This window comes from Natator depressus, chromosome 24 (genome assembly GCF_965152275.1).
Source record: "Natator depressus isolate rNatDep1 chromosome 24, rNatDep2.hap1, whole genome shotgun sequence".
NCBI classification, from domain to species: domain Eukaryota; kingdom Metazoa; phylum Chordata; order Testudines; family Cheloniidae; genus Natator; species Natator depressus.
Window position 1 is genome coordinate 312,891 of NC_134257.1, and position 24,355 is coordinate 337,245.

Sequence of the window (24,355 nt, forward strand, 5' to 3'; positions counted from 1 at the left end):
AAAGAACTGAGATTTTTAAACTTTTTTTCCACAACGTAGCTCACAACTTAATAGAGAGATTGTTTCATGGACATCTCTCCTCCCATTTCTGATTGCATGGACCGACTTCCCCTCCCATTTGTGATCATATAACATCCCTGCCGCAGCTACAACAATTGTTTATGTTAGTAAAGTATTGTATTTTTAGTTTCCTTTGAATGGGATTTGGCAGATGGAAACCAAGAGGAGTGCAGGCATCATGTGACCAGTGAGCTCTCCATAGACAATTAGCAAATGCCTCAGAGACTACAGTGAGACCTGCTGGTGTATGGTTTAGTAACTGTTGCCAGTTACATCTCTTTTCACATTAGAATGTAGTTATTTGAGCCAGACTGTAAGAAGAAGCTGTGAGGTTCTTGTTTTGCCCAAAATGAGACTGCAGTTGCATTTTTATTCAGCTGTTGTTTGTTGTTTGTTAGAAAGCATAGAATCATAGAATATCAGGGTTGGAAGGGACCCCAGAAGGTCATCTAGTCCAACCCCCTGCTCGAAGCAGGACCAATTCCCAGTTAAATCATCCCAGCCAGGGCTTTGTCAAGCCTGACCTTAAAAACCTCTAAGGAAGGAGATTCTACCACCTCCCTAGGTAACGCATTCCAGTGTTTCACCACCCTCTTAGTGAAAAAGTTTTTCCTAATATCCAATCTAAACCTCCCCCATTGCAACTTGAGACCATTACTCCTCGTTCTGTCATCTGCTACCATTGAGAACAGTCTAGAGCCATCCTCTTTGGAACCCCCTTTCAGGTAGTTGAAAGCAGCTATCAAATCCCCCCTCATTCTTCTCTTCTGCAGACTAAACAATCCCAGCTCCCTCAGCCTCTCCTCATAAGTCATGTGCTCTAGACCCCTAATCATTTTTGTTGCCCTTCGCTGGACTCTCTCCAATTTATCCACATCCTTCTTGTAGTGTGGGGCCCAAAACTGGACACAGTACTCCAGATGAGGCCTCACCAGTGTCGAATAGAGGGGAACGATCACGTCCCTCGATCTGCTCGCTATGCCCCTACTTATACATCCCAAAATGCCATTGGCCTTCTTGGCAACAAGGGCACACTGTTGACTCATATCCAGCTTCTCGTCCACTGTCACCCCTAGGTCCTTTTCCGCAGAACTGCTGCCTAGCCATTCGGTCCCTAGTCTGTAGCGGTGCATTGGATTCTTCCATCCTAAGTGCAGGACCCTGCACTTATCCTTATTGAACCTCATCAGATTTCTTTTGGCCCAATCCTCCAATTTGTCTAGGTCCTTCTGTATCCTATCCCTCCCCTCCAGCGTATCTACCACTCCTCCCAGTTTAGTATCATCTGCAAATTTGCTGAGAGTGCAATCCACACCATCCTCCAGATCATTTATGAAGATATTGAACAAAACCGGCCCCAGGACCGACCCCTGGGGCACTCCACTTGACACCGGCTGCCAACTAGACATGGAGCCATTTATCACTACCCGTTGAGCCCGACAATCTAGCCAGCTTTCTACCCACCTTATAGTGCATTCATCCAGCCCATACTTCCTTAACTTGCTGACAAGAATACTGTGGGAGACCGTGTCAAAAGCTTTGCTAAAGTCAAGAAACAATACATCCACTGCTTTCCCTTCATCCACAGAACCAGTAATCTCATCATAAAAGGCGATTAGATTAGTCAGGCATGACCTTCCCTTGGTGAATCCATGCTGACTGTTCCTGATCACTTTCCTCTCATGTAAGTGCTTCAGGATTGATTCTTTGAGGACCTGCTCCATGATTTTTCCAGGGACTGAGGTGAGGCTGACTGGCCTGTAGTTCCCAGGATCCTCCTTCTTCCCTTTTTTAAAGATTGGCACTACATTAGCCTTTTTCCAGTCATCCGGGACTTCCCCCGTTCGCCACGAGTTTTCAAAGATAATGGCCAAGGGCTCTGCAATCACAGCCGCCAATTCCTTCAGCACTCTCGGATGTAACTCGTCCGGCCCCATGGACTTGTGCACGTCCAGCTTTTCTAAATAGTCCCTAACCACCTCTATCTCCACAAAGGGCTGGCCATCTCTTCCCCATTCTGTGATGCCCAGCGCAGCAGTCTGGGAGCTGACCTTGTTAGTGAAAACAGAGGCAAAAAAAGCATTGAGTACATTAGCTTTTTCCACATCCTCTGTCACTAGGTTGCCTCCCTCATTCAGTAAGGGGCCCACACTTTCCTTGGCTTTCTTCTTGTTGCCAACATACCTGAAGAAACCCTTCTTGTTACTCTTGACATCTCTTGCTAGCTGCAGCTCCAGGTGCGATTTGGCCCTCCTGATATCTTTCCTACATGCCCGAGCAATATTTTTATACTCTTCCCTGGTCATATGTCCAACCTTCCACTTCTTGTAAGCTTCTTTTTTATGTTTAAGATCCGCTAGGATTTCACCATTAAGCCAAGCTGGTCGCTTGCCATGTTTACTATTCTTTCGACTCATCGGGATGGTTTGTCCCTGTAACCTCAACAGGGATTCCTTGAAATACAGCCAGCTCTCCTGGACTCCCTTCCCCTTCATGATAGTCCCCCAGGGGATCCTACCCATCCGTTCCCTGAGGGAGTCGAAGTCTGCTTTCCTGAAGTCCAGGGTCCGTATCCTGCTGCTTACCTTTCTTCCCTGCGTCAGGATCCTGAACTCAACCAACTCATGGTCACTGCCTCCCAGATTCCCATCCACTTTTGCTTCCCCCACTAATTCTACCCGGTTTGTGAGCAGCAGGTCAAGAAAAGCGCCCCCCCTAGTTGGCTCCCCTAGCACTTGCGCCAGAAAATTGTCCCCTACGCTTTCCAAAAACTTCCTGGATTGTCTATGCACCGCTGTATTGCTCTCCCAGCAGATATCAGGAAAATTAAAGCACCTCCTCCCCAATCTGTGATAGTGGTACTGTCCTTCGGATGTTTTGTTTCTCAAGATGAGTCTTTTTAAAATTAAGCGTTAAATGTCTAGTTGTCTGAGCATTTTTGTTTACAATAGAATATTCCCACTGGAGCAGATAGACATGTTACCATGGCTGAGGAACTGAGAATCTTTTTTTTCTTTGTAATAAAATGTTAATGATCCTGCCAGAAGCCTACCCAGACAATTGGAGCACTCATTGCAGGTGTGGTGGGCAGACATGTCACTTTTCAAATGTTAATTAAAAGTTCAAGTGAATATCTAGATTTATCAGAATTGGGCATGAATGTAGAGAAGTTCAGCTCAAATCCTATATACTATTACTAACCCCGTAAGCTCTCAAAACACAATGTGATGGGGTGTATAGACCCCACACTGATGACAAAAGTGCCAGAGACGCCCTATGTGCAGGACTAGCCCTGCTCCTCTGGCCCTGTCGATTATGTATTGTAGGGAGCAGGCCTTTAAAAAAGAGGAAACTGTAGTCAGCAGGGGAGAGAGATCACCCTGAGCAGGAAACTGAAGCCACAGGGGGAACTACTGTCCAGGAGATCTCCATCCAGGACCTGTGGGGAGCCCAGCAAACTCCCATGGAAAGCCTGACAAAGTGGGCCAGATTCAGCAGCCCAGCTGGAAGGACTCCTTGCAATCTGCTGCGCAGATAGCCCAGAACTAAGAAGGTACTGTTGGCCCCAGGAAGAAGTTATTCTTGGGTACACTGAAATACTTAATTTTCCTTTTGAGTCCCCATCAGAAGAGACTTAAGAAGGCCTGCAAAGGGCATGGTTCCCCCTTACAAGGACTAAGAAACAGGAGCCTACATATATGTCCACCCCCCACCTTGCATGTAGATAACTGGGCATGTCTGGGGTCTCTTACCCTCTGGGGGGAAAAGCTAAGGAGATTCTTGTACATAGTACTTAGACCTTGTGCTGGTCCTCTGCATCGGGGCAAATTTCACTCTTAAGAAAGCGGTGTTGATGAGCTCCAAAAGATTATTAATAATACCTAGTACTTAATAGCACTTTTCTACAGTAGGGACCTGATTTTCAGAGATTCTGAGTACTTGCAGCTCCTGTTGATTTCATTTGGAGATGTCAATGCTTAGCACATCTGAAAATCAAGGCCTATATCTCAAAATACTTTACAAAGATAAGTAAGGATTATTATCCCCCTTTTGCAGATGAAGAAACTGACTGATTAAGCATTTATAGGTGTGCTTGTCACTATAGTATCTAGAGTGGTACAGAGGAGTTAGGTAACATGTTTTAAATCTTCACAGAGTTCCCCACTTTAAGTCCTGTGCCAAGTCTTTTGACAGAAATAACATTGCTGCCACGCAAGGCTTCAAGGATAGGTGTAGAGTGGAAGAAATGTGAACCTTAAGAACTCCAAAAGGGATGTGGAGAAATTCCTTGCTATGGTGGTTTATTAATACAGATATTTAGAGCCAGTTTTTACATTCTTTCTCACAATGAGTAAGACCTTATTCCATAAGTAGTCCCATTGGTATCAGACTGCTCATGAAGTAAGATATCATTCAGTGTGCATAAAGATAGTGGCCTCTGGCCCATAATAATCATCTTAAATTTTTTTTAAAATCGACTGATTAAGTCAGTCACCAGTCTCTCTTTAAACTGTAAAGAGACAGCTTTGACTGTCAGTGCCATAACTGACTGAAAATGATGTAACTGATCTGCATTGGCTGAGTTCTTTGCAAGTGGAATGTATTACAGGATGCATCCTAACAGGATCCTTGAAGTCAGTAACTAATTATTGTCTCTCGGACTGCATACCACCATTTTAAAAAATTACTGCTAGTATTTTGCATATCATAAGCTTCTACAAGATTGAACTGTAAACTGAAAAGTTGTTCTTTAGTCCCATGCAAAGCTAAAAAAGAATCACTTATATCTGTCTTTTAAACAAACTTCTAATGTAACTGTCAACATGCACAAAATAATTAAGAAAATCAGGGTGTATGAAAATCACTATAAGACATAAATGTGATATATCCCCTTCACAACCCACACCAGAGATTCCTGACTATGATCCAAGTTAAAAAATCCATATCTCTTAGGCACATCTGACTTTCCTGTTTTTACTTAGAGACAGGTTGTGAGCGTCTCACTAACATCGGTGAGCAGTTATTTATACAAATTCATTGACTTCAGTGGAACTACTCATGAGTAACTTCTTACCAGTGTGAATAAGGGGCTTGCAATCTGGCATCTAGTATAATAGTTTTTAATTTTAAAAACCACTGTGGTTTATTAAATTAATAGATTATTCCATGTCTTGGAATGATGGGACTGAATGTAATAGTAAATGAAATGGTCCACAGAGAAGATACTCATACGCTAAAGATCTCTTCATAACCACCTAATTCCCTTTTACTGCTGTCCACTGTAATGTCCTAAATGGATTTCCCATTCTTCTCTCCAGTGTATTGTTCCTCCTTTTTTTTTTAAGAGGGGCAACCATGGAACAATTTATCACAATATTTTTATAAGTTATTTGCTTGAATAAATGTGATCACCTATTCTATCCCAGGACTAAGCTTCACCCATTTCCCTTTCTGCTACAGTAAAAGTGATTAAAGGAGGACTGACATTAGGGTGACACGAGTCACCTGAAAGTGGGCTTTGTATAATCATTTCTATTGGTTGGCCCGCTTTTCTCTTCTTTTTTTTTTTTTCCTTCTTTTTTCCCATCCTATCTCTGCTTGCTGGCTGAAACTTGAGACTTGCTCCTCCACTTCCCTTTTGCAAGTTAAAATCCTAAGTGGGAGAGGAATGATTCTCAACCCTTAGCCAGTAAACCAGTATTAATCAAATTATTATAACAGTTTAGTAAGTCAAAAATTGATAACAATCCAATCTTATTTTCCATCTCTTGGGCAGGCATGAATTATCATTTGGAGTTGTTGCATTTATCATTAACGCCTCTATAGCTACTATTTGGTGTTTCATTAAAAATCGTGGGACTAGTAGTTGGGGAAGGAAGAGCTGTTAATACGTGTTCTTCTAGGTTTCATGTAACTTTACCCATACCAATATTTTTTTGGCTGTAAAAACGTCATGGTTTGGGAACAAGAATGCAACTGTTATAATGACACAGCACCCTCTAGTGATGGTACAGTTAAGTGCTTGTCCATGTTTCCAGTAGAAGCCACTGTCTGCATTCTTACTTTTTTCCAATGTGGTATCGATCACTTATTCCCTTTTGCTCTTTACATTATACAACTTCAGAGGTTTTGGAACCTCCAAAACTGGTTTCCCACGCTGCAATGTGGGAGGACAATTGCAGTAGTTGCAGCTCTGCTGAGCTTTGTCATTTCTGTTTGGAGCCTCTCCTTGGATCAGTTATGGGCCAACAGCTAAAAGATAGCAGAGAAAATGTTTGTAGTGCCATTGAAAGCTATAGCCTACCATTGCAGGGGTAAGGTCTGCATTCATTTCTCTGCCTCTGCTGCCTATGCTTAGGGAATTTGAATTATACAGGTTGCTACTGTAGGATCCCACTCTTTCAACTCAACTAGGTGTAAAGGTTTTCTTACAGTAGGCTGAAGGAAGCCCAGATATGCAGTGCAGTGCATCAGTGGAGCATGAACCCTGGGAAAAGAACCAAGAATTAAAGGGATGCTGTCTAAGATCTACCTCAGCCCCTCTCTATTTCCTAGGGTGGTTTTACTGCCTGGGATAGCAAGTTTGGTATTAGTGTACAAGTGGGCTTTCCCCAGTCTTCAGCTAACACTGGAAAAATAATAAAGGCTTTTTGCTGACGAGATGCATCCTGATTTGATATGTCCAGAAAGCATAGACTTGGAGATCTTATCTATATTGGGGCTCATTTGGAGTCTTGCAGAAGATGAGAACCTAAGGCCTCTCCCTCCTCAGAGAAAGGGGATACTTGCTTCAGATTTTATTGGAGGCTCCCAAAACTTTAAAAAGTCTCTGAAAATACAACATGCATTACTCTTTATAGCCTCATGAGACCGATTAAAAAAGTAGTTCAGTGTGTGCCTGTGCAAGCCAGAGGCCTTGAAAAGAATGGAAGATTATGGAGGCCAATCACTGCTATTCACCCAACAGGGGCTTTTGTGGAGGAGTTCAGAGTCTCTCCCGTCTTCCATTCGTAATTATATTTAATAATTGTTCTAGCTCCTGGGGGAAAATAGTTACTGTGGGATACCTCTTCTAATGGAAATTTGGAGTCACTACCTTATGCAAGAGATGTTCTTCCTACCTTGGGAGTAATGTTCCTCTGGGGATAGTATTGAAAATATATAAATATTAACTAATAGAAGCCAAGATTCTAAGGTCGGAATACCTGTTGGGTCTACAATTTTCTGGCGTTTTGTTACGTGCCTGCTGGTTTCTTCGAAGTTGCATAATACTCTTGGACTTAATGTCCTGAACAAGGCAATAAATATGACAGACAGGAGATCTCTTCAGCTCATGACATGGATAACAGAGCTATCATCCAAAATAAGAACAATAAACAGCTTTTCTCATCTCTAGTGGAAGTTCTGAGTTAAGGTCTGATGGATATAGCATATCTTAAAGATTGCCGTCCTACTCTGCTTGAAAAAGGTTGTTGCTATCTTCTTTGGCCAAGATTTTTAATAGGGGCAAGTTGCAGATTTCCCTCGTTGGGAATATGTGTGCTCATGACTCCTCCTTTAAATTGTTTGCAGAATTGCAGCCCTCCTCAGTCTTAGTGTCTTGTCCCCTTGCTCCTGGGGCTATTTCCTTTCTTGGGAACAGATGAAAGAATGCTGAGATGGACAAATGGCTTTGGGCAGTCGTCTTGTGACCCTGCCAGCCATACTTCCAGCTGCACAGCAGTAGATCATCTTCTTGTGGTGCTGCCCCCACAGCTATTTTGCCCAGACCAAAAGAAAACATAACCTCCTTTTAAGTCTAAATAAATTCTGTGAAAGCTTAACTGCCCCATGAATTTTATTTTAAGATTCACTTGTATGTCTTTAAACTATATAATACTGCATCACAGTCATCATGTTTGTGATGGCAAAGCTTTACTTTTGACCAGAGACTGAAGTTAGATGGTGTAATGGTTTGCACTCACCTCATGCAAGAGCCCCCTGGTTGAGTGCATTTGTGCCTGCAGTTTTTTCCTCCGCTCACGGTGCCTCTGTCAGCCGCTGCACTTGTCAGGCAGGTCTTTGGTGACTCAGCCCTCCAGCTGGGTCACACTCTGTCGATGTACATAACAAACAAACCCCTTCCGGGGTACACAGTCCAAAACGTCCTTAAGCACTGGGCTCAGTCTTTAACAGTCCAAAAAGGCCCGTCAGGGTACCATCATGTGGTCCAGCTGGGTTGCAAGGTTCCTACTTTGGTATTGAACAGCCGTCCTAGGGCTTCCTCCCTGGGGGCTCTTTGCATCTCCTTGAGTCCTCAGTGATCCCAGCCTTCCTGCTGAGCCATCCCTCTTGGACTCATTTCGCTGACCACAGGTCCCTGCTGAGTCATTCCCTGGGTTGCCACAGTTCTAATTCTCTTCCTTAGGGCGTAGCCACTTCCCCTAGTGTCTGGAGGGTGGTGGGGAGACCCAGCCCCACCCACTGCTCCGGGTCGCAACCCTGGGACCTTTTAAGTATAGCAGCCTCATGCTCTGTCCCTTTACTAATTGCTGCTCTATGGTTCCCTGAGCCACTTCCCTGTAGCCCATCTTTGAGTCCCAGCAGCCAGCCAGCCAGCAGCTCCTTCCTCGCTCCCCTTATCCCTGCCAGTAACTACCTGCTTAGTCCCAGGAGAGAACCAAGAGCTGTTCTCTGGCTCTCACTGTCCCTGACAGCAACTGATCTGTCCAGCTTCTTTCAGCCCCTGCAGCCAGCCAGGAGCACCTCTTGATCCCACAGTCTGACTCTGTCCCTCAGCTCCTTTTATACAAGCCTGCTGGACCCTGATTGGCTGATCCCTGCAGCCTCTTTCCTGATTGGCTGTGTCTGATGCTACCTCTCTAGGCAACTGGGAGGACCCTCTCCACTACCCTTTTCTGGGGTAGTTTGGTCTCCAGCAGGGGCCTCAGGGCCTAGTCCACCCTGTCACAGACTGTCTGGAGCACTAAAAGTTATTCTTCGGGTGCTTGCTCATGTTGATTCCATTCTAGGTGTGTGCATGCCCACGTGCATAGTTGGAGATTTTTGCCTCAGCGGTATCTGTAGGGTTGGCGGTAGCACCCTCTTGAGTGTTCATGTGTTGGTATATTAGGCACTGCCAAACCTATGCTGTCTCAGTTCCTTCTTACCACCCATGAGGCTTGGTCGCTCCTCCTTGTCTTGCATCGCAAGAGTGTTAGCTGTTCTTACAGTCCATTGTTCAGTCTCCTTTGTTGTTAGTTGATAGGTACTTAGACCTTTAAATTAAGTGTTAGAATAATTGTTTAGGAGTTAGAATCCCAGCTGGGACCTCGCCTCAGAATGGGGCATGTCCCGGAACGGGGCATGTCCCGTTCCACAGGGTTTAAGCCATGTTCATCATGCAGCCGGCCAATGCCCATTAGTGACCCCCGCGAGAGCTGTTTAAAGTGTTTTGGGGGAGTCCCACAGAAAGGATAAGTGCAGGATCTGCAAAAACTTTTGCCCTCAAACTCGGAAGGAGCGGGATATCCGCTTGAGGGCCCTCCTCCTGGAGGCTGCGTTTCATCTGACCTCGGAGCCCTCTCGATCAGACTCTACGCCCAGAATCTCAGCGTCGGCACGCAGCGCACCACCGGCACCAGAACCCTCCCAGCACCATTCCCCCTTCTCGGTGCCTAAGAAGCAGTTGAAGTCGACTGGCCCACCAGCACCGCAGAAAAAGGGGGCTTTGCAAAGGACCTGTGTCAGGCCACGTGCCCGCCTCGGAGCTGCTTGGGAGTATCGCTGCAGTGGGACCCCCTAGTCCAGCCAGGGACCCACCCCCAACTCCTGGGAGCGGTAGGGAGTCCCAGCCCCAGTAGGGTCATCTGTGCCCAAAGCGGGCCCAGCAGCCAAAGAGGAGGCAGGCCAATCAACACTGAAGACGCCAAGCCAGGCGACAGACCTGGCCAAGGCCCCGGCATCTATGGGTCGGTTATGGGATTGCCCCCTAAAGCAGCAGAGCATCCCGATCACTGGACTGCAGGCATCGGTCCCCATCACCACGGCCTCGGACCCTGGCACCGCAGCCACAGTCCCAGATTAAAAGACACAGGTCCCTGATGCCAAGGTCTCCTCCTGCGAGGCATGGGACACTTGAGTCACAACACCAATCCTCATGCCCATGGTACCGTCTTGCCTCTTGCCAGAGTTCACCAATGTACAGATCACCATTGCCTAGGCAGTCTCCCAGGCATCAATTTCCCCCCGGTATGGGATCATTCCTGGTCACAGCACCGGTCTCCAGTTCCCCAGTATCGCTCTTCGGGCAGGCACCAGTCATCACCTTCTCCTTACCGGTCGCCAACGAGGGTCAGTTGGCAGACTCAGGCATCTACAGCTCTGCTCTGGTCACTGGAAGGGCAATGGTCTGAGCCTGAAGGGAAGCTCAGCCCCTCACCTATAAAAGGCAGATCACTACCGGCCCGCAAGACCAGCATGGCTATTACAGCGACGGTGGTGTGAAGGCACGGGCAATGGCCCGCTCAGTGGCAGTACTGAAACCCATGGGGTGTACCTGTTATGCTGGTCCCGTACTGCCACCTTTCCTCCAAGGCTGCATTGGACAAGCTGTCCCCAGCACAGCCAGCACCTGAGTCGGAACACAGTACTGAATCCAATGTGCGGGCAACACAGTGGGCCCCAACTCCCAAGGAGCCATCCCTGGACAAGCAAGGGGAAACTGCTCCTTCCCCTGCTGTGCAGTCATCTTTGTCGTCTCCGGACAAAGCGGTGGCTGGCCCCTTGCAAACGAATAGCCCCTCCAACGACTTCAAGGAGCACCAGGCCCTGCTCAAAAGGGTGGCTGCCAACCTGAACTTGGAGGTCAAGGAACTAGCAGAGGAGTCAGATGACCTCTTTAATGTTAGACCCTCCTCCACCCTGGCCCAGGTTGCGTTGCCGATCTACCCAGGGGTCATTAAAATTGCCACATCGGTGTGGCAGACCCCCTCTTCCATTCCACCTACTTCCAACAAGGTAGAAAAGAAGTTCTATGTCCCCGCAAAGAGATTTGAGTCCCTGTACACCCACCCTCCAGCAGGATCTCTGGTCGTGTCCACTGTCAATGAAAGGGACAGGCAGGGACAGGTGAGTGGCACGCCAAAAAATAAAGATGCCAAGAGGCTGGACGTGTTTGGCAGGAAAATTTATTCGACAGCCAGCCTGCAATTTTGGGTGTCTAACTCTCAGGCCCTGCTAGGCAGGTACAACTTCAACCTGTTGAACTCCATCAGCAAGGTTAAGGAGGGCCTCCCACAGGACTGAGCCCAGGAGTTCACCGCCTTGGTGGACAAGGGCAAAGCAGTGGTGAGAGGCACCCTTCAGATGGTCTGGGACACTACGGATTCGGCAACCAGGGTAGCCACCTCTGTGGTGGTCACTCATGAGGCACAGCTCCTGGTTATAGTCCTCTGAGCTGTCCCAGAAGATGCAAACTACCTTTCAGGACCTTCCATTTGAGGGAGCAGGGCTCTTTTTGGAGCTGACCAGAGCATGGCTTCATGGCCTTAAAGACTCCCGTGCCACCTGCCATTCTTTGGACCTTCACACCCCTCAGCAGGCTAGAAAGCATTTCCGTCCCCTGTCACCTCTGCCTCCATCTTGGTCCTGGGGTGTCCCCTGGTCCACCTCCTACAGAAAGAAGGACAGAGACAAAGGATTTAAATGGCGTCACCCTTCGTCTTCCCATTCCTCCGTCCAGCCTGGGTCTTCTGGCCAAGGAAGCCAGAAGCAGGTGTTTTGAGGATGCGCCTGAGGACGGTGCCCCAGTCACTTCCCAGGATCCACCCCCCTGCTCTTTCCTCAACCTCCTGTGCCCCTTCCGATCGGCCTGGTCGTGGCTGACCTTGGACCGTTGGATGCTCGACGTAATATCTTCGGGCTACACCCTGCAGTTTGCTCCATCTGTCATGACCGGGGGCTGTTGATAAACGAGAAAAAATCAACCTTAATGCCTGTAAAACACATAGAGTTAATTGGAACGGTCTTCGATTCTACTCAGGCCAGAGCCTTCCTCCCTGAAAAAACTCTTTGCATCTACAAAGCTCACCATCTCTGCTATGAATCTGAATCTCAAGATTGTACTCAAGTCTGTATGTATACTGATCTTTTAACCATACTCTCTCTTTTCTTTTTTTAATAAATTTTAGTTTAGTTAATAATAATTGGCTGTAACCGTGTATTTGGGTAAGTTCTAGAATATTCATTAACCTGGGAGGTAATGTGTCCGATCCTTTGAGATTGTTAGAAGTTTTTTATGTGATGAATAAAATTTTCAGTAATCCTCATCATATTTGACTTGGGTGTCTACGGCTGGGTTACTGCAAGTGAACTGTGTTGTTGGCTTCTGGGCAACCAGTGAGGTAATATAGAAGCTGTTTTGTGCTGACTTAGTAAATCTAAGTATTGGAATATCCACTAGCTTTGGGTATTGTCTACCCCTTCTTTGCAGTTCACCTTAATTGAGTGACCTCAGTTGGCTCCCCTGGGACTCCGGTCATACACCTACTGTCATCACTCACATGATGGCAGAATCCTGCATTGGTGTTGGAGGGGGTTCCCTTCACAGCTCCATCCCCATCCATGACCTTCGTCTCCAGTGCCACAGACCTGGTGTGGGGAGCCCACCTGGGCTATCTCAGCATGCAGGGTTGTTGGTCGAGTCATGATCGCTCCCTACGCATCACTGTCAGGGAGCTCAGAGCGGTTTGACCTGGCCTGTCAAGCCTTCCTACCTCACATAAAAAGCAGGGTAGTCCAGGTCCTGACAGACAATACTGCAGCTATGTTCTGTATTGACAGGCAAGGTGGGACCAGGTCATCTGCACTTTGCCAGGAAGCCTTCCAGCTTTGGAACTTCTGTGTACAACACGCCATCCATCTCATAGCCGCACACCTCCCCGGGGCCAGGAATGCCTTGGCAGATGGCCTCAACAGGATCTTCTTGTCTCGCCACGAGTGGTCCCTCCATCAGGAGGTGACCAGCTTCATCTTCCAGAAGTAGGGAACTCCCTGGGTGGACTTGTTCGCGTCCAGACAGAACAAGAAATGCCATGTTTCCTGCTTGATTCGGGGGATCAACAGAGGCTCCCTGTCGGATGCTTTTCTGCTCCCGTGGTCAGGGGCTTTTTTATACGCCTTTGCTCCGGTGCCGCTGATTCTCAGAGTCTTCATGAAAATCGAGCAGGACACGGTGACGGTAATCGTCATATCACTGGCCTGGCTGCGCCAGCACTGGTTCGGCATGCTGCTGGACCTATCGGTGGTTGCTCTGTTACGGCTGCGGCTCAGGTCAGACCTGCTGTTCCAAAACCATGGTAGTCTTCTGCATCTGAACCTGGTGGTGCTGCACCTGATGGTGTGGCTGCTGCATGGTTAAATACAGAGGAGCAGGAGTGCTTGGTTTTCAAGGCAGCAGAAAGCCCTCCACCAGAGTGACCTACCTGGCCAAATGGAAGCGGTTCACTTATTGGACTTCGGCTAAAAGTATTCAGCCCGACCAGACCTCGCTCCATTTGATCCTGGACTACCTTCTGCATCTCAAGCTCCAAGGCCTGTCCCTTTCATCTGTCAAGGTCCACTTGGCCGCCATTTCAGCCTTCCGTCCGCCACTCGAGGGTGTGTCGGTTTTCGCCCAGGACATAACTGCCAGGTTCCTCAGTGGCCTCAAGTGCCTTTACCTGAACGTCAGGGACCCCGTTCCACAATGGGACCTGAATCTTGTGCTGTCACGGCTCATGGGACCCCCCACCCCCAAGCCTCTGGCTTCCTGCTCTCTCCTTCTCCTGACCTGGAAGGTTGCATTCCTAGTTGCGATAATGTCCGCCCGCTGGGTCTCCGAGATTAGGGCACTTACCTCGGAACCACCTTACACAGTATTCTACAAAGACAAGGTCCAGCTGCAGCCACACCCGGCTTTCCTGCCCAAGGTGGTCTCACAGTTTCATATGAGCCAGGACATTTACTTACCTGTCTTTTTTCCAAAGCCGCATAAGTTGGAGGAGGAGTGTAGATTGCATTCCCTAGATGTCAGGCGGGCGCTAGCCTTCTTCATTGAAAGGACCAAGCCATTCCGCAAGTCGACGCAATTGTTCATCATGGTGGCCAACAGGATGAAAAGTCATCCAGTGTCCACTCAAAGAATTTCTTCTTGGATCACTCCCTGCATTCATTGCTGCTACAACCAGGCACTGGTGCCACCTCTGGCAATTGTCACCACCCACTCAACCAGGGTGCAAGCCTCGTCAGCAGCTTTCCTAGCCCAAGTGCTTATCCAGGACGTCTGTAGGGCAGCCACCTGGTCATCCGTCCGCAGGTTCATGTCCCATCATGCACTTAGCCAGCAGGCCCGGGATGATGCTGACTTCAGTAGAACAGTACTTCAAGCTGCTAACCTCTGAGGATACTGCTTGTGAATCACCTAGAATGGAATTGACATGAGCAAGCACTCAAAGAAGAAAAAATGGTTACCTACCTTTTTGTAACTGTTCTTCGAGATTTGTTTGTCATATCCATTCCATTACCCGCCCTCCTACCCCTCTGTCGGAGTTGCCAGCAAGAAGGAACTGAGAGGGTGTAGAGTCGGCAGCACCTAATATACCACTCGAGGGTGCTACAGCCGACCCTACAGATACCACTAAGGCAAAAATCTCCGATGACTGTGCACATGGTTGCACGCACACCTAGAATGGAATGGACATGAGCAACACATCTCGAAGAACAACAGTGACGAAAAGGTAGGTAACCGTTTTTTCTTTTACTTTGATGATTTTCCCCTTGGTGTAACAGAATGTAGCTACAGGTTTCTTCAAGTTTCACTTTGCTGCCTACAGAGTTCTAACCCCTGGGAAGTAAGGGAAGACAGTAGTGGAAGAGAGTGAGGAAGGAGAAGAACAGAAATGGAGAAGTTAACAGGTTAAAGACCATAAAGAAGGGGAGTAGGAGTAAAATAAAACAGCATTTCTGGTTACATTACCCTTACCATCTGACTGGGAGTAGCGGGGTTCTAGAGGCCTCACATTCAACCCTTGAAGATCACCAAGTGCTTCATGCCAGGCTACAGCAGCCACTCTGACTAACTACTGCTGATGGCTTTTAAAGAGAGTCCCATTTAGTCCACTGCTGAGAAGAATGGTAACTGCAAGGTAGAAGGTGCCAAGTATCAGAGGGGTAGCCATGTTAGTCTGTATCCACAAAAACAACAAGGAGTCCGGTGGTACCTTAAAGACTAACATTTATTTGGGCATAAGCTTTCCTGGTTTAAAAAAACACTTCTTTGGAACTGGGGTTTTATACCTACGAAAACTTATGCCCAAATAAATCTGGTAGTCTTTAAGGTGCCACCGGACTCCTCGTTGTTTTTGCAAGGTAGAGATTTTATATTTATCCACAAAGAAGCAAACCAAATTGTGGGAAGGGATGATAGCGAGAGGAATCATCCCTTCTCTACCCCGATTATATTTTTACTTAGCTATCTGTGAAAAAGCCATTTCCACAGAGTCCCATCAAAGCTTTTCTGTTGTAACTGTCATGGGGAATCATTTCCCTGGTGACTGTAGAAAAGTTATCTGGGCCCTAATCTAGTGCTCATGTCTGTGAAGGAAAATGGGTATGGCATGTGCTGCCTGTTTGGAGAGTCCCCAATCTGTAATGCTCGCCTTCAGCTAGAATAGTTCTTTGTACTCACTTACTGGGGGAAATACTTCATAAAGTGTAAGGCATAGAAATAATTAGATGCTTGTCCTCATCAATAACATGCAGCAGACTGGCTCCAGCAGGCATTTGTATCAGTGACTGTGAGAACACAGTCAGCTCTGCACTGGGAATTCCTACTGCATTTACCATCTGTACTGAGGTTTATCTGTTTACTAAACTTCCATCTTTGGTCCAAAAAGAAAACTGACTCTTCCCTGATAAAACCATCTCCACAGAAAGCAGTCCAGTTGGCACCCAGGGAACCCTACTTTTGAGTTTCTGAGAGGCCATCATTTATGAAATGAAAGAGAGAAGCCTTTCCATAAAGATCATTGATAAAAACAAAAACAAAACCTTCATTTCCTCCCACAAACTCCTACCCAACATAACTCATTGTCTTTTATCGTCCCAGTGTGAACACGTGGGCATGTTGCTGTTGACTTATGCAACACATTCTCCTGATGTATGGTGTTATGAGAGACGTTCCTTTGAACTCACTTGTACGGTATTTATGTTTATAAAACATGAACCTTAACTCCCATTATATGTGGCTTCTCATCCTTGACTTTGTGTTTAACTTTCCTTTTCATTAAAATTCACCCTTACCAAGATAACACATCCAGATCTTACACCCTTTCCAAGTCAGTAGCGTTTGCACCTAACGTTAACCCTTTAGAAACTGCAGAGAAACAGGCACATATTTTTATATAAGTAAAAATTTATCATCTCCTTAGAGTATCCTCCATTTGTGTGTAATATCTGAACTGCCAAACCAGAATTTCATGAAGTCCAATATCCTATCTGTATTAGTGGAGAGTACCATATGCTTCAGAGGAAGGGCTAGAGTCTCCAGAATCAACATTACAGAATAACCTGCCTTTAGGAGAGGTTTCATAGACTTTAAGGTCAGAAGGGACCATTATGATCATCTAGTCTGACCTCCTGCACAATGCAGGCCATTGAATCTCACCCACCCACTCCTGTAACAAACCCCTGACCTATGTCTGAGCTATTGAAGTCCTCAACTCATGGTTTAAAGACTTCAAGGTGCAGAGAATCCTCCAGCAAGTGACCTGTGCCCCACGCTGCACAGGAATGTGAAAAACCCCAGGGCCTCTGCCAGTCTGCCCTGGAGGAAAATTCCTTCCTGACCCCAAATATGGTGATCAGCTAAACCCTGAGAATGTGGGCAAGACTCACCAGCCAGACACCCAAGAAAGAATTCTCTGTAGTAACTCAGATCCCACCCTATCTAGTGTCCCATCACAGACCATTGGGCATATTTACCGCTAATAGTCAAAGATCAATTAATTGCCAAAATTAGGCTATCCCATCATACCATCCCCTCTATAAACTTGTCAAGCTTAATCCCTTGAGGCCAGATATGTCTTTTGCCTCCACCGCTCCCCTTGGAAGGCTATTCCAGAACTTCACTCCTCTGATGGTTAGAAACCTTCGTCTAATTTCAAGTCTAAACTTCCTGTTGGCCAGTTTATATCCATTTGTTCTTGTGTCCACATTGGTACTGAGCTTAAATAATACCTCGCCTGATGCATCCCAAGTCCGGATTAGCTTTTTTCACAGGCTCATAGTCATCCTGTGATCAACCAATACTCTGAGGCCCTTCTCCTCCTCTGTTACTTCCAAGTGATGCGTCCCCAGTTCATAACAAAAATTCTTATTAATCCCTAAATGTATGACCTTGCACTTTTTCACTATTAAATTTCATCCTATTACTATTACTCCAGTTTACAGGGTCATCCAGATCTTCCTGTATGATATCCCGGTCCCTCTCTGTGTTGGCAATACCTCCCAGCTTCGTGTCATCCGCAAACTTTATTAGCACATTACAGTGGCTTCTCATATAGAAGTCTTTCCAGGCCTTTAATAATTTTGGCCTTCTATCTCTTGTACCCCTTTAATTTCTACTGCATCCTTTTTGAGAAATAGTTGACCAGAACTGAACACAGAACTAGCGATCAGGGCATGCCATCTATTTATATAATGGCATCATTACCTTTTTCAGCATTATTTTTCTGTTGCAACTTAGCATTTTGTTTGCTTTATTAACCACCACTGCACTTTAAACAGAAGCTTTCACTGATCTGTGCACACTGGTGTTCAGTTGTTTTTCCAAAATGGTTACAGTTAATTTAAAGCAGTGGTTTTCAAACTTATTTGATCGCCCCCTCCCTCAAACAACCAATGAAATTGTTACATGCAAATTAGCTGTAGGATAAGGATGGTAATTGGTTGAGTTACCTTTGATATCACAGTGGTCTAGGCCTCTTGGCATGGCATAGCTACATGCCTTATTGTAGCTGAAACCCCATGCTGTCTCAGGGTGTCGATTGTAAAGTCAAAATGGCTGAGAATTTAATAATTTGACAGTAACAGAATGCAAATCTCAGTGATGTTTGAACAAGATGATAAATCTAAAAAGCAGAGCTCTCAACCATCCTTGTAGCTGTTTCCATCACTTCACACTGACTCAACAGACATTCTAGGCTTCAGAGTGACACACAGTGCCAATCCTGGAATCTTCATATACAGATTTAAAAAACACAGGTTCTAGTCTGGAACTTTGGTGCACCCCACTGCTAACTTTTGCCAGGTTGAAAATTCATCATTTATCCCTACTCTTCTTATTTTCTGACTCTCAGCCAATTTCTGCTCACTGACCTATGCCCACGTAGCTTCCTGAATAGTCTCTTGAGTGACTTTGAAGACTTTTCGAAAGTCCAGATAAATTGTCATTCAGTCCTCCTTTATCTATTATGTTGTTGACACTTCTCAGAGAATTCTGTTATATTGGAGAGACATATTTTTTCCTTTATTTAAGCCATGCTGGTTTGTCCCTATCCTATTATTTTTCATGCAGGTGTTTTATAATTCTGTCTTTAATTATCCATTCACTCAGTTTTCCTTTTACTGGAGGGAAAGCAGGGTATATTTTCTACCCTCCACTTGTCTGGCACGGCAGCTTTTTTTAATGAAAAATTGCATATTTTTGTTAGGAACTCAGACCCTCCTTAAATTCCTTGTACTCTTGTTATTTTACCTATAAAAAACTGTGCATACCTGTGGCACTATATAAATAATAAGAAAATATACTGAAACTGTTTGACTCTTGTATTTTCATATTAAATAATAATAATAATAATTAATAATAAACATGAATAATGCTTTGCACTTATAAAGCATTTGCACCTTTCATCCAAGGATCTCCAAGCATACTAAAAAGGTGGGTAAATATATACCCATTATACAGGTGGGGAAAGTAACGCACCTTTTGCAGGTCCTCTTTAAGAAGTTAGTGGCAGAGCCACTTGCATCTTTATTTTATATGATGTTTGATACAGTAAAAGATTCTTGGTGATTGGAGGAAAGCAGATGATATGCCAATTTTTGAAAAAGCTTGCAAGGAAGAGGCTGTTAACTGCAGACCAATAACTGAATTCTGTCTGAGAGAACATATTGGAATGGTTTATTAGGAAAGAAATTGTGCATCACTTAACTGAAAATGCACACGTTCAATATGAATATATCATATCAAACAATACAGTATTTGATGTCCAAAGACTCACTCGTGCCTTTTAGGCTGTAGCCTATGTGCTCCAAGGGATCATCAAGTAGCATTCTGCCACCAAGAGGAGTTTTATGTCTCTTGGAGCTCCCCATGCTCGAGGGAGCAGTATGTGCTCAGCTTGACTAGTGTGCAGAAAAGCGAGTCCCCACATCTTTTAGCTTGGCTGTCACCACTGGTGGTGCTGCAAGCAGTCCTTGCAACTCAGGGAAGCCCATGGACAGCATTGTGTCTGGGTTCTGTTCAGGGGATGAAAAGGTTGGGGAGGCTCCTGAACATAGGTGCTGTGGCTGGTCACAGTCTTGCCCCAAATGAAATGAAAACAGGAGAGGTAATTGTCACGATGGAGGCTAAAATCATTTCACTGGGTAATTGTGATGTGGAAGATATTTTTCAGTCTCAGGAAACATGCATGTATATGAAGATATCTAACCAAAATATGGAATATTCATTATAAGTTAGATGACAGAGAGAAAGAAAGTGGGTGAAGGGTGGTGGTGGCGGCGTGTAATATTCATGAATGCTAAAAGAGAACCAACATGATGTTAGGCTACATACATCATAAGTAAATTAGGGAAATGTGGTCTTTAGTGAAATTACTATAAGGTGGATGCAAAATTGGTTGAAAGACCATACACAGAGTAGTTATCCAGTGGTTCACTGTCAAACCTGGGGGACATATCAGATCACAGGGGTTTGTCTTGGGTCCAGTATAATTCAGTATTTTCATTAACTGCTTGGAGGACTGGAAGGGACCTCAAGAAGTCATCTAGTCCAGTCCCCTGTGCTGAGGCAGGACCAAGTAAACCTCCTAAACCATTTCTGACAGGTGTTTGTTCAGTCTGTTCCCAAAAACTTCCAATGATGAGAATTCCACGACCTCCCTTGGAAACTTATTCCAGAACTTAACCACCCTTATAGTTAGAAAGTTTTTCCTAATATTTAACCTAAATCGCCCTTGCTGTAGATTAAGCCCGTTACTTCCTGTTTTATCTTCAGTGGACATGGAGAACTATTGATCACCATCCTCTTTATAACAGACCTTAACATATTTGAAGACTGTTCTCAGATCTCTTCTTTTATCAAGACTAAACGTGTCCTGTTTTTTTAACCTTTTCTCGGAGGTCAGATTTTCTAAACCTTATCATTTTTGTTGGTCACCTCTGGACTCTCTCCAGTCCATCCACATCTTTCCAAAAGTGTGGTGCCTAGAATTAGACACAGCACTCCAGCTGAGGCCTCACCAGTGTTAAGTAGAGCAAGACAGTCCTCTAGTGTCTTACACACAACACTTGTCGATACACTCCCAAATATTAGCCTTTTCCACAACTCCTTCACATTGTTGACTCATTCAATTTGTGATCCACTGTAACCACCAGATCTTTATCAGCGGAACTACCACCTACCCAATTATTCCCCATTTTGTAGTTTTGCATTTGATTTTTCCTTCCTAAGTGACATACTTTGCAGTTGTCTTTATTGAACTTCATGTTGTTGTTTTCAAACCGGTTCTCCAATTGTCAGGGCAGTTTTGAATTCTAATCCTGTCCTCCAAAGTGCTTGCAACCCATCCCAGCTTGGTGTCCTCTGCAAATTTGATAAACATACTAACTGCTCCATTATCCAAGTAATTAATTATAATATTTAATAGTATCGGACCCAGGACTGACCTCTGTGGGACCCCACTAGATACACCTTCACAGTCTCGCAGCAAACCGTTGATAACTACACTTTGACTGTGGTCTTTCAACCAGATGTGCACCACCTTGTAATAATTTCACTTAGGCAACATTTCCCTAGTTTGCATATGAGAATGTCACGTGGGACTATGTCAGAAGTCTTACTAAAATCAACATATAGCACACTGACTGCTTCCACCTTATCCACTAGGCCAGTAACACTGTCAAAGAATGATGATGTAGAAGCAAATGCATACATGAGTTTGAAGCAAAGTTGGATATATACTCGGAATTAAGTAATAAATGTAAGTGTATCTAGAAGGTAGAACAATGGACTGGGAGTGATGGTACTTCAGTTCCATTCCTGGATCTGCCACTGATTCACTGTGTGATATTGAGAAAGTTGCTTAATCTACCCGTGCCTCAGTTTCCTCATCTATAGGATGGGGATCATCCTAATTTTTTTCTCAAGTAATAAAGTGCTTGGATGAAAGGCCCTAAGAGCAAAGTACAATAATAATATAAAAGAGGTGGAAGAATGGTTCTGCGCATAAGGCGCTCCTTTGGGACTTCATGTTCACTTCCCTGCTCTGCCATAGACTTCCTCTGTGACCTTGGCAAGTCATTTAATCTCTGTCTCAATTCTCCATATGTAGAATTGAGTTGTTAATACTTTCTCCCACCCTTTGTTTTTTTATTTATTTAGGTCCCAAACCTGCAAAAACTCTTGCACATGCTTAACTTTATGCATTCAAATAGTCTCATTGACTTTTAGCAATTGAGGGTACTCAACCACTGGAACAGATTACCAAGGGATATGGTAAATTCTCCATTACTTAAAGTCTTTAAATCAGGGGTTGGCAAACTTTCAGAAGTGGTATGCCGAGTCTTCATTTATTCACTCTAATTTAAGGTTTTGCATGCCAGTAATACATTTTAACTTTTTTAGAAGGTCTCTTTCTATAAATCTATAATATATAACTAAACTATTGTTGTATGTAAACTAAATAAGGTTTTAAATTGTTTAAGAAGCTTCATTTAAAATTAAATTCAAATGCAGAGCCCCCCCGGTCTGGTGGCCAGGACCCGGGCAGTGTGAGTGCCACTGAAAATCAGCTCGTGTGCCACCTTTGGCACACGTGCCATAGGTTGCCTACCCCTGCTTTAAATCAAGATATATGCTCTAATTCAATCACGAGTTGTTGGGCTAGGTGCAGGAATTCATTGGGTTAAATTTGATGGCTTATGTTATGCCAGAGGTCAAATAGATGATCCTAATGTTTTTTTCTTACCTGAAAATCTAACTCTGTTACTTGCATGAATAAAGTTAAGTACATATGTCTTAGAAAAATCAAAGCCTTCAACTATAAACTCTTCAGCACGGGGAGTGTCTCATAATGTACAACACCCAGCATAACAAGTCCCACATCCAAGTTGGGGTATCTAGCTGCTATTGTAATACAGATAATAAATAATAACTAAATGAGTGAATATACTTGCTGAATAAATACACCTTCTGTTAGATAAGAGAGGGTATTGACAGAAAGGGCTAAAGAAGGAGTAGAACCACTGGTTTTCTCCATCCATAAATCCTCTTTCTAGCCCTCAGAAATTCTTATTGGCTGTTGTCCCTTTAAACTCTGGTTTCAATGTCAAGTTGGGTTTTTTTAATTGATGCCTAAACATTCCATTTTCTGATTCAGTACCCTCTTTATACTGTGCCATAGTATGTTGTTTAAAATTTTTCTTTAAATAAAAGTAAGAATTTTTCTGTCCCCCTGCTCATGTTTAGATGGGCCTGGTTAGTATGCCTCAGACCTACAATACCAAATGTGCACAGGCTCACTTCTTTTGCTCCCCTTTTCCTCTGCTGGTTGCTGTCTGTTTAGTTTCAGCACTTCTGCTGTTTTACTGGTTAACAAACTCTTGAAGGGTTTGGAGGAGGACATATGCAGTCAACAAAACAGTGAAACTGACTATACACAAAATGCTATCAAATGCACTAAGTGAGCAAGCTGAAAAAAGAGTATATTATTTTATTTAATCTCTTACCTTTTTTGTTCTAGTAATCTTGGACATTATTTATAACAACTGTAGGTACAAATATTGAGATGGAAATGTGATTTTTCAAGTCGATGTTTTCCCTTTCAGTATTGTCCACAAAGAAATTATACAATTAAAAATAATTTTGACCATTAGTCTTGAAACAGGTGGGTTAGATCTACTTGGAAAACATCTTGGAAAGTTGATTTAGGCTTTTGGAGTTTGTATCTTCTTTAGTCCATGTAAATATGACATGTAAAAATAACCTATATGAGCCCAGGTTACAATTTTCAAAATAGTATGCCTAAAGATACCTACATTCCTATTTAGACACTGAAATACAAGTGGCCTGACCTTCAGAAGCCCTGAATCCAAGAAAAGGCCTGATTTTCAAGAGTGGTAGGGGTCCAGAAAAGTGGTACAGACCATTGCTGTCTGACAGACTAGAAGATTAATACCTTCATTAGCATAGAAAGTGTTGTTTTCACAAGTGATAAAACTCTCTCACTCTGGCTTTCTCTGCTTCTTTCTGCCTCTCATTCTCAGCCCAAAGAGCCGTCTGATCCAATTAAAGAAAGAGAAGCTGGAGTACACTCCTGGAGAGCATGAACATGGATTGTTCCCAGCTCCTATTCATGTTGGTGAGTACTTCATATATGTTTTCTATTGCTGAGAATCAAGTGCCACTCCTCAGGTTGGGGGTTAAACTTTTCCATTTAGATTTTCTGTTCTCTCTCTCTCTCCTTTTCCTCCCCACTTTTTTCTGCCTTTTTCTTGTAGAGTCACTCATTTCACCTGCTCTTTAACTGTCAGAAGTCATACTTACTCACTCTGTGCTCTGTGAACTGTCTTTAGTCTAACAGTTCAGACTGAAGGGCACTCTGTGTGTTAGGTTTGTTTTTGTAGAAATGGCTTTGTAGCTGTTCAACAACCAAAGTTTCTTGTCCCCAAAATTGTATCAAACTCATTTGATTCAGACTCTGAATGCTTTCATCATTCAGAGGTCTATGGGAACAAGATGGACTATATGAGAAATACAATAAAAGCTTCAATTATTTTTTGGATTTTACTGTTTGCAATTTTTCTGTTTACTCTACATTGTCAAGATCTTAATCTAGTTTTCATACTGGTTTATCAATCAGAAAATAAATGTTACTCTTTAAACATTATATACTTTGCTTAAATGTTGTACAATAATTTTCTTTTCAAAGCAGTATTAAAGTAGGATGGAAACCAGTAAAATAATGAACACCTGTTATATCTCTAAAACAAA

At 44.3% G+C, this 24,355-nt stretch overlaps 1 protein-coding gene across 2 annotated transcripts in view; it reads left to right on the forward strand.

The window, feature by feature from the left end:
- The window catches only part of ASH1L (ASH1 like histone lysine methyltransferase), a 156,225-nt gene that overhangs the window by 97,875 nt on the left and 33,995 nt on the right, over positions 1 to 24,355 (forward strand). For both annotated transcript variants that reach the window (XM_074938716.1, XM_074938717.1), the window contains one exon: positions 23,629 to 23,723. In XM_074938716.1, coding sequence (XP_074794817.1) covers positions 23,629 to 23,723 — 95 coding nt within the window. The remainder of the gene's footprint in view (positions 1 to 23,628; positions 23,724 to 24,355) is intronic.